General features: G+C 32.1%; 1 protein-coding gene across 4 annotated transcripts; it reads left to right on the forward strand.

Moving 5' to 3' along the window:
• LOC104750175 (thionin) lies at positions 432–7,573 on the forward strand. 4 transcript variants are annotated; one of them, XM_010471932.2, is made up of 3 exons: positions 432–719; positions 7,112–7,189; positions 7,292–7,573. In XM_010471932.2, exons 1-3 carry the CDS (start codon positions 494–496, stop codon positions 7,387–7,389), a joined length of 402 nt encoding a protein of 133 aa, XP_010470234.1. In that variant the 5' UTR covers positions 432–493; the 3' UTR covers positions 7,390–7,573. The 4 variants fall into 4 exon arrangements, with proteins under 4 accessions (XP_010470234.1, XP_010470237.1, XP_010470236.1 ...); XM_010471935.2 differs by lacking the exons at positions 7,112–7,189; positions 7,292–7,573 and adding exons at positions 802–879; positions 981–1,271 and having other exon boundaries at positions 436–719; XM_010471934.2 differs by lacking the exon at positions 432–719 and adding an exon at positions 6,070–6,344.

The raw sequence follows: 11,447 nt of genomic DNA on the forward strand, positions 1-11,447 counted from the left end.
CTATGCCTTATTCCATTTGTTCTCTTATACACCAAATTATGAGAGTGTGACGAAATAAATATACGGTTACGTACTCTATGAACATAAACATCATACTTAGCGCAAGCATGCAAACAGACAATTGAATAATAGTGGTTTAGAATATATATATATATATAGATAACAAATTGAACGCTTAGTTCTATAACGTGCTCTAAATGAAACAATATTTCACGAATAAATTTTGATTTTCCCAAACATTGCAATTTGTAGAAACAAACATAAAATCTTTTTTTGAGCAGATTGGCCGAAGGTAAAACTAGTTTGTGGTAGCCATTGGGATAGGGTGGTCCAACCAATATGTAGATTCTATGTAGATTGTTAGAAAGGTGTGAACTAAAGTTTGTGGTAGAAAACTGTAGAACAACTAGTATATAAGCAAGTTTTGTTTCATCACCATTTCATCAACACAAGCTAAATATATATTTTTATTAAACAAGTAATCACTCAAAAGATGGAAGGCAAAACTGTTATTCTAAATGTGCTCATAATGAGTTTGGTCATGACACAAATTCAAGTGGAGGCAAAGAGTTGCTGCCCGTCTACGACTGCTAGAAATATCTATAACGCTTGCCGTTTGGGGGGAGCCTCCCGACCAGTGTGTGCATCACTCAGTGGATGCATAGTTGTTCCTGCTAAATGTCCGAGCGGATATCATCATGACATTCTCCAAAACTCAGGTAATTATTTTTTTTATCGTGTTTTATTATATGTCAATTGTTTACATGTCATCAACGTTTATTTTTTTGAATTTTACTCAAGGTGAAGCTGTCAATGAATACTGCAAGTTGGGGTGTGTATCTTCTGTTTGTGGTGCCATGAACACACTTCAAAGCTCTGGTAAAATGAAACATCCAAACTCACTAATTATAATATTATTATTCATCTTGGAATTATAGACAAGAGAATGTTAACCATTCAATTATTGTTCTGGTGAGTAGATGTGAATGAAATTGTGAATGGAGCTGTAGCACAATGCACAAAGGCATGTTCTACTTTATGCACCATGGGATCTACAAATGAAGTTTAGACTGCCTTAACATCCATGCAGTTACCACATCCAAGTTTCTGAGTGTTATTTTCCTCGTTTTCAATAATTGTGTCTATGTGAGAAAAAATGCTAGACTTTGGTGCTAGTATTTGAATAAGTTATTTCCAGTTTGTTTCTGTGTTGTAGATTGTACATGACTTCTATTAAATAAAAAGTTTGGACACTATAATATTTATTATTATTTTACAGTTGCTAAAGAATTTTTGCGCTGCACGTCATTATCTTATAAAGAGCTCGTGTCTATTTTTTCTGGCCAAATCAGTATCTAAAACATCTACTGCATTAAATAATATACAAAATATCCAGTAGATTAGAAGTTAGTTAGTGATGTAGGTGTTGTCATGTAAATAGGGTATTTGAAGCATATTTGCTGAACCTAGACGTTCGCATATTTTAGAAATCCTATGAGCCTTAATACACTCCATCCGAGGAGATTTGCTATTGGCAGCAGTGGCAGACCAGACCCAGGTGAAAAATTTACCCAAATCCAAAAATAATTTTAAAGCTGTGTGCTGCTCGAAGGATGTAGTAAGGAAGGATTTAACCTAGGTTTGGGAGATCAACACACGGAAGGAAGACCAACTGTGCTGCTGGAAGTTCACAACTTTACATGCAACAACATATTATTTAAACATTTTACCCGGTCAGTTGACCCTCCTAACCTTTATGTGGATCTGCCATTGATTGGCAGATAATAACCACATCAACTTCAATTCAGTTATTCAAACATAAACATTGGCAATCCTAGATTGTAAATGACTTCCACTTACTATAACCTAAATAAAAAATCATGTCTCCTTCTTCTCGATATTTTGTCAGTAGCTCTTTTAATTTCGTTAAAGGAAAATGATACATAAGTTGTTTTCATAGAGGAAGTGATATACATATTACTAGGTCAGGGTATATTCGGATATCGGTTCGGGTTCGGTTCGGGTATTTCAGATTTTTGGGTTTTCAAATTTAGAGGTATAGGACTTGTTCGGATTCGAATTATCCGAAGTTCTCAAAACTCAAAAATTTTATATCCAAATTTGTCTAAATTATTCAAAATACCTAATCTATCTAAAACTTTAGAGTATTTTTAACTCAAATTTACTAAAAACAGTTTAAATACTCAAAAATATCTAAAATATCTAAAAATCTGAATATTTAAAATAGTTATATTAATAAAATTATAAATCTTTTAAAATTAAACTCTAAATTACCAACCCTACAAACCATCATATAATCTTTCTTTTTTTTTTATCTTCTCTCGGACATTTTTTGACAATCAATTCTCGGAAGGTCACCCTTCCAAAAACTTTTTCAGCTCAAACACGCTAAACTACGAAGTTTCTTATGACCTATGACTAAAAAGATAAATGCATTATTTTAACATAGATAGCCAAATCAATTCTTTTAAACCTCTCCAGAAACCAGGGTGTCACAATTCACCCCCATTGTAACGTCCTAATTGCACACCAAGACCATCACTCTGGCAGTGTGAGCCCACTCGAGTCCACGCTTGTCTGGGTTCAGCTCTACCAATTGTAATGCTCCAATTTTCACCTCTTGGTGGGCCCATGTCCACCCCAGCCTATGGTCCCACCTTTATTAGTGGATCCAAGTCTACTCCTAGCCTATGGGCCCACTTATATCCGACGTCCGGTTTACTAAGTTTGGAACGTTTTAAAGACTTGATTACCAACCCTACATATCACCACATGAACTTTCCTAATGTTTTGTAATCACTCACAAAATTCCGACAGTTACTTCTTGGAAGGTCACTCATATTGAAATTTTACAATTTCAAGCACGATTAACTATAGAGTTCTCTCAGGACATTTGACCAAAAAGATAAGTGCACTTTGGTAACATAGGTGGCCAAATCAATTATTTTAAACTTCTCGGCAAACCGGAGTTTCACATATAGTAAAGTTATTTTAATCAATATATATATATATATATCGGGTTTCTGTTAATTATTAGCTCGTGAATTTTTTTGTTTTAATGCCTTAGACAAATTATAATCTATACTAATAAAAAAAGTATTAAAAATCTCACTAATTAACATTTTAGATAATACAATAGTTTTCTACGTTAGTTATTAACATTTTTCGAGAAATGGAAAAAATTAATATATGAAAATAAAAGAAATATATGAAAATAATAACTAGTTAATATTTAAGGAAATCATTTAAATTTGACATATATTACTCAATCGATAGAGAAAAGAAGTGTATGTACAACTTCCCACATTGAACAGAAAATTTTAGATAATGGTTCAGAACCATTATAAATAAGACTAATATGCTTCCAACTATGAATGAGCATTAAGATTAATTTATCAGGCATCCAAATTAAAAAAATTTAATCATTTTAATCCAGTTTTTTTTAGAGAAAACTAAAATTTTTTAAAAGTTTTAAAATATTATAATAATTAAAACTTAAAATTTTGAAAATATTATAAATATTGAAACTTTTTCAAAAATTAGCTTTTAAAAGGTTTCAAAATATTTTACTTTTTAAAACTTGTACAGATTGTGTATGAATTGGTTATAACTATAAAATACCCCCATTTCGTCAATTTAAAAAGTTTAACATATTAAAAATTTTAAAAGGTTCAAATTTTAAAAAGTTTAAAACTTTATAGAATGTTAAAGATATTATGAATACTTAAACTCCATAAAAAGTTTAAAATATTTACAATCTTATAAAAAAAGAGGCATTGATTTTGGTCTTAGAGTTTGATGAGAACAAGTTATGTGGTACTCTAAACAAAAAAGCTTTGAATGATTATGTAGTCAAAGAAAGTGATGAAGCTGACGAGGAAGAGAAAGATGAAAAGTATAACGAATAAGCGTATGGTTAAAGTAACGATGACAATTAACATGAAAATTTGACAATGAAGATAACGAAAAATAATATAAAAAGCAAGAAAATAGTGAATATGAAAAAAAAAATATATACGAAAACATAGGTAGCAGTGGAGAAAACGAGATTAATTCATAATTCTTTTGATCACATCTGATTCTTAAACATAATTAATTTTTATTATTTTTAAAATTGTAAGAAAGAAATGGTCACTCGAGTCTTGATATCAATCACATAAAGCACATGTTTTTCTAATCCACCACTGAAACCCATTGAGATAGTCCGTCCATGTAAATATGTCACTAAAACGTTTAAGATGAATAACCAATGCAATTAACATGTGTTTAGGTATTGTCTTCTTGATTCACATTTTTTATGAAATGGAGCCATTGAAGACTTGAAGCTCACTTCACTACGCGCATCTTAATTATCATTTATTTTGGATGTATTTGAGTTCAAATGGATTTTCCGTTGTAATAATGATAGGAAAATGTAACGTCAGTTTGATCACAAGAGAGTTTGACAAAAAAAAAAAAAAAAAAAAAAAAAAAAAAAAAAAANGAGAGTTGGTTAGAAGGAGGAAACGTAAAACACGTTGTAACAAACCTTTTGTCTCTTCCAATGAATAAAGCCAAACCCAAAAATCTTATTGGAGATTCTGGTTCTTACAATGTACGTTTTAAAACCATTCATTAGTCACCTTGATGGCTTGAGCCTTATCATGAATGTACACAATATAATTCATGTCATCCAAGGAACTACGAAATCTTTACAGGTAAAAGAATATGGTAATTATTTAATAATTAGTTGCAAAAGAAGTGATTCACAATCATTGAGAATCATAGGAAGGAACAATTTCACACGAAATCTTATGCAAATTCAACTATAACACTAAATGAAGAAAACATAGCAATGAAAAGAAGAAACATGGTGTAGAAATATTTTTCTAAGGTTCAAGAGTTTCTAAGAAAGCGTAAGTGGCTGATTCGGGGTTTTGGGTATTTCTACCGCTAATAGAAAATAGAAAGGAAAGTGATTTTAGTCCGTCAGGTAGAAATGTCAAATAAGCTTGCAGGCAAGCCCAAACAACACCTCTACCGCTTCATGTAGGGACCGATGGGTCTGGTGAAGAGATTGAATGGTCTTGCACGACCAAGAGGTGGATGCTTAACCGTAAATGGAGTGGACCGATTAATTGATCCTAATGATTAACCGACTTGTCATGCACGACTTGTTTGATATGCGTGGGATAAATTGTTCGATGTTCTTTCTCGAGTTGAACAAGTCCAACGTACTCGTTTCAAACATATCACCTGAACACGTGGACAAAAATTAAAACACAACCACAACGACGACCCAACGATGAAAATAATAACCGCAAGAGAGTTGGGTAACATAAAACTATTTTGTTCCTTCCTCTTTCATCCCCAGGTATTCTTCTAGCTTCCAGTGTATCAATCCCAAACACAAAAATCTTATCCGATACTTAACCCATTCATTTACCAACTTCAGTCTACATGATGACTCATTAGTATATATCACACATGCAATAATTCATGTGATCCAAGTAACAATGAAATTGTAACAGCTAAATAGTATGGTGAAATAATAACTATTAACTATAGAAGAAATCATAAATAAATAAAAATATACTTTCAAACACAATCACTCGAGACCATGCTTTAGTCCACTTATGTTCTCTCATACACCAAATTAAGAGAGTGTGACGAAATAATATACGGCTACGTACTTTAGGAACATACACATCATACTTAGCGCAAACATGCAAACAAAAAATTGAAAAGTAGATGTTTAAAATATATATTATTAATAGTTCAACGCCTTGTTCTATAACGTACGTACTGTAAATAAAACAATATTTCACGAATAAACTTTTATTTTCCCAAACATAAATTACCATTTGTGAAAACAAATATATATAAAATGTTATTTTGAGAAGATTGGCCGAATTGGGTAAACTAGCTAGTTTGTTGAAGCCATTGGGATAGGGTGGTCCAGCCAATATGTAGATTCTATGTAGCTTGCTAGAAAGGTGTGGAATAAAGTTTGTGGTAGAAAACTGTAGAACAACTAGTATATAAGCAAGTCTTGTTTCATCATCATTTCATCAACACAGGCTAAATATATATTGTGATCAAACAAGTAATCAATCAAAAGATGGAAGGCAAAAATGTGATTCTAAGTGTTCTCATAATGAGTTTGGTGATGGCACAAATTCAAGTGGAAGCAAAGAGTTGCTGCCCGTCTACGACTGCTAGAAATATCTATAACGTTTGCCGTTTGGGGGGAGGCTCCCGACCAATGTGTTGCTCTCTCAGTGGATGCAAAATCGTTAGCAAATGTCCTAACGGATATACACATGACACTCTCCAAAACTCAGGTAAATTTTACTGTATCGTGCTTTATTATGTCAATTGTTACCATGTTTCATCAATGTTTAATTTTTTCGAATATTTTACTCAAGGTGATGCTGTCAATGAATNATATTATTAATAGTTCAACGCCTTGTTCTATAACGTACGTACTGTAAATAAAACAATATTTCACGAATAAACTTTTATTTTCCCAAACATAAATTACCATTTGTGAAAACAAATATATATAAAATGTTATTTTGAGAAGATTGGCCGAATTGGGTAAACTAGCTAGTTTGTTGAAGCCATTGGGATAGGGTGGTCCAGCCAATATGTAGATTCTATGTAGCTTGCTAGAAAGGTGTGAAATAAAGTTTGTGGTAGAAAACTGTAGAACAACTAGTATATAAGCAAGTCTTGTTTCATCATCATTTCATCAACACAGGCTAAATATATATTGTGATCAAACAAGTAATCAATCAAAAGATGGAAGGCAAAAATGTGATTCTAAGTGTTCTCATAATGAGTTTGGTCATGGCACAAATTCAAGTGGAAGCAAAGAGTTGCTGCCCGTCTACGACTGCTAGAAATATCTATAACGTTTGCCGTTTGGGGGGAGGCTCCCGACCAATGTGTTGCTCTCTCAGTGGATGCAAAATCGTTAGCAAATGTCCTAACGGATATACACATGACACTCTCCAAAACTCAGGTAAATTTTACTGTATCGTGCTTTATTATGTCAATTGTTACCATGTTTCATCAATGTTTAATTTTTTCGAATATTTTACTCAAGGTGATGCTGTCAATGAATACTGTAAGTTGGGATGTACATATTCTGTGTGCGCTGCCATGGAGACACTCCAAAGCTCTGGTAAAACGAAACATCCAAGCTCACTAATTACAATATTATTATTTATTTTGGAATGGTAGACAAGAGAATGTTAACCCATTCTATTACTTTTTCGGTATGTAGATGCGAGTGAAATTGTGAGTGGAGCGGTCGCACAATGTGCAAAGGCATGTTCTACTTTCTGCGCCAAGGGCTCTTCAAATGTTGTTGAGACTGCCTAAACAAGCATATCCATGAAGTTACCACATCCAAGTTTCAGAATTTTATTTTCCTTGTTTGCAACAATTATGTGTATGTGACAAAAAATGCTAGACTTTGGTGCTTGTATGTGTCATAGAAGTTTGTCAATCCTAGATTGTTACATGACTTCTATTAAATAAAAAGTTTAGTCACTTTTATTTTTTTTTTATTATTCCACAGTTACTATAAAATTCTTGCCCTGCACATCACTATCCTATTAGGAGCTCATAAATATTTTTTTTTCCTGGCCAAATCTGTATCCAAAATTTTTTTTGCAGTGAAGATTATGATAAGCTCAAATTGTAATACCCTAATGGTAATAACAGCCTTGCAGTTGTAGTATTTTAGGGGTTGAATCCACAAAAACTCTAAATCACATAATAGACTTATTAATCTTTTAATTATACTTAATCATAATATTAATTTAAAAACAATGCAGAAACAGAATTACAAAGTGTTGTAAATTCAGGAATTAAAAACGCTAGGTCTAGAGATATTTTCAAGAATTTATGGAATATTAAATCAATTAATAAATTAGGATTCAATAAATTAAAATCAGATCTAGAACTCTAAACACAATTGTAAAATAAATCAATTCTCACTGCAAATATTATCTAAATTTAAAACCCGAAAATCCGAATCTCTTTGTAAAACTCAAGGTTAAAAATCAGCTTTAAAAACATGTTTAGATTGTTCACAAAATTACTAAATCAAATCTCTTTGTAAAAAGTAATTTTGCTCATCAAAGGTTTTATCAGGAAAATCAATTATATTCTCATATCAATCAATAATTCTAAGATCTAAATCCAGATGACTAATCAAAGATCTAGCATTAAGAACAACCAAAGATGAAGATCACAGAAGATAATGAATCCTAAATAATAACAAATCTAATAAACCATAAAGACCCTATGAAAAACCCTGAACATAAAAAGAGATCTACTCAGACATGATCAATGAAACAAAAACCATGAATAAAATAGATATCATTAAGAGATTAAAAGAAGAAGTAAGGGAGTTCTGAATCTTCTCTGAAGCAGTCTTGATTCTTCTCTCCAAAAGCTCCCTCAAAAGTTGCAGGAAAAATAAAGGGTAGGTCTAAACAATGACCTAGAAATCCTATTTATATTCCTAAAACACGTCCATGGACTAATGATGCAAATATGGAAAACTTCGGGGCAGATTTGTAAAACTTCCAAAACTTGGCTCTTCTGTCGCGAAAAGGTGTGTCGACCGACACCAATGGTGGTGTCGACCGACACCATCATTCTTGATTGTCTCCAAGTTGATTTCCTCCGGATTATTGCTCCAAAATGATCCAAATAGCTCCACTTTGCTCCATCCATGCCAAAATCCTAGAAAACCTGTAAAGACTTAAAAACATCCTTGAAAAAAAAATCAAAGACTCTAAACGACTCCTTGGTTAAAAACCGCAAAAACCATGATATATCAACTCCCCCACACTTAGCCTTTGCTTGCCCTCAAGCAAAACATAAGCTTAGACCTGTGAAAGAGGTTTGAAAACATAGAAACTCATTTTCTTTCTAAGGTAATGTCATGATCATTCAAACCATAATTCATATGCTTAGCAGACAAATCCAAATCGAACCACTATGTACTTCTCCATTGACATTCATAGCATCTCAAATTAAAACCAAATTCCACTACTTACTCCATTAAGCCTTCATCGGTGGATCTCATCAATTTGATCAATGTCAAGAACCTTATAGACTCATTCCCGTACTATACCATAACAAACAATATATAACTTTACAACATATGGTATTCTTCCTCTTTCCCAGACTTATTCTATTCTTATCCTCCTTTGAGCTTTGCTTTGCTGTTTTTTTTATCATATCTTTTTTTTTCTAATTCAAAGGTGTACGCGAATAATAGGGTCATCAGTAATTTACCTACCCCTCGCTTCCAAGCTTTGTGTGATCATTTGACTCAAGAGTAGAATAATGAGGTCACAGGTAATTTACCTCCCTCTCTAAACTGATCAAAATTTTCTCATCTTTTATTCTCTCTCTCTTTTTTTAAACAAAGCTCTCACGAGTAATCTTTTCAACTTAAATAAGGGAGCGGAGTACCATTTTCTTTTGAAAATCTTACTTGTCAGGCATGAACAAGGAGTCAAGCTCTATGAACATCAACCTCCTTGATGAGGTAATAGAAAAGTGCAGAAGTTAAGCAAAACATCCACAGAACTTATTGATGTAGGTGATGTCATGTAAATAGGATATTTGAAGCATACAATTTGCTGCTAGGATGGGAAACGTAGCTCGTAGAAGTTCCATTTTTTATACTATGAGCCTTAATACACTCCATTGAAATTAAAGGAGATTAATTTGCTATTTGCAGATAATATAACCACATCAACTTCAATTCAAACATAAAAATTGTCAGTCCTAGGGCTAGATTATACATGACTTCTAGTTACTATGTGTCCTTCTTCTCGACCATTTTACAAGTAGCTAATTTGATTAAAGAAAATGAACCCAAGACGTAGTTAATAAAAACAAAAGAAAGATTGAAATAATATAATATTAGGTAGTTTTGATAAAGGAAGTGATATATACATATTATAGTGTGACCGTATTTTGTTTTTTTCCTTATGATTTCTGTATCCAAAACTTCTGGAGACTTAACGTATGCACTTCTCAAGAGCTATGTCAAAGGAAGCAAATACAAGAAAACTTGCATTTTGGAATTCCAGTTTATGACTATTTTTTTGGTTACAAAAATGAGCGACGTTTATGTGACTATTTTGAGATGTATAAATTACTCCAGTACAAACGGTCAGAAAAATGTTGCTTATTAACGACAATATAAAGTGGTCGCACAACAGTCTTATCTTAGCAACTAGATTGTGACTCTTTTGCCAAAAATTGTTTGGTCGCAAAATGATCGCAATATGAGACCGATGTGCGACTATTATTTTAATTTGTAAAATAGTCTCAAATTAGTTGCAAATGTGCGACTCTTTTGCGATTAACACTTGAAGGATTTGCGACTATCACCTAATTTAGCTACTAATTTGAGACTATTTACCCACTCTCGATTTTAAAAAAATCAAAATTTCACATTTGAGATGTATTTACATGTTTAGTTATACGTATATGCTTTGATTTGATTGAACTTAGTTATAATAACTTTGTCAAAATCTTAAATATCAATGTTTACAAACAAAAAATGCATAAGATTCCAATCTAAGTTAAGTGTTACATGTTCTTTTATAAGAATATGTAGGAATTTCAAAAAATTTCAAAACTAAGTTTTGCCAACTTTTACTAATATATCTAGTATATACTACTAAGATGAGTGACTTATAGTAACTGTTTTAACCATTGTGTGTAGAATTCAATGTTTTGTTTTTTGATGTATATCAAATCGTCACAAAATAGTTACAATTTACGACGATTTTGCCACTTGTTTGGGACTTATGTTATATGTCACTATTTTACTACTTTTCAATGACGAGTTTGCGACTTATTTTGCGACCGTTTAACAATCTATGGTATAGTCGCAATTATGTCACAAACTAACATCGATTGTGCTACTATATTGGGACTACTTTTCTACTAATATATACACAAAAATCTCTATAGAACTCTTGTTTTTCAATGTTTTCACAAAATATTTGTATTTTATATTACATGTACTAGTGTTACATGTGACTTCAGTGGAAAGTTGTTAGCTTTGTATATTATATAACTAACTTATCAATACATTGTTTTATCTTTTTAAACTGAGACACTGATATATATATATACTAGTGATCGACCCACACATACGTGCGGAGTTTATTTTGACATTTAAGTTTTAAGAAACAATATTTTTTAATTAAGATTTAGGTAAATTGTATGACTATAATAATTAATAATTTTTTTTTGTTTCTTTTATTGGTATTAGTAGCCGTGGGATTATTACTTGAACTGAGAATTCCGAACTGAACCGAGCCGAGATTTTCAGTTTTTGGTTCGGTTTCGGTTAAGAGAAGAAAACCGAACAGAAGGAGTTATAATATGTAGTCGAT

Source organism: Camelina sativa, chromosome 16, assembly GCF_000633955.1.
Source record: "Camelina sativa cultivar DH55 chromosome 16, Cs, whole genome shotgun sequence".
NCBI lineage: Eukaryota > Viridiplantae > Streptophyta > Magnoliopsida > Brassicales > Brassicaceae > Camelina > Camelina sativa.

What these genes read in the sequence shown, in the direction of transcription:
- LOC104750175 (XM_010471932.2), top strand. Translation starts at nt 494, where the DNA reads ATGGAAGGCAAAACTGTTATTCTAAATGTGCTCATAATGAGTTTGGTC. An exon ending in TGACATTCTCCAAAACTCAG is followed by an intron (nt 720 to 7,111) that starts GTAATTATTTTT and finishes ATTTTACTCAAG; the next exon opens with GTGATGCTGTCAATGAATAC. An exon ending in GGAGACACTCCAAAGCTCTG is followed by an intron (nt 7,190 to 7,291) that starts GTAAAACGAAAC and finishes TTCGGTATGTAG; the next exon opens with ATGCGAGTGAAATTGTGAGT.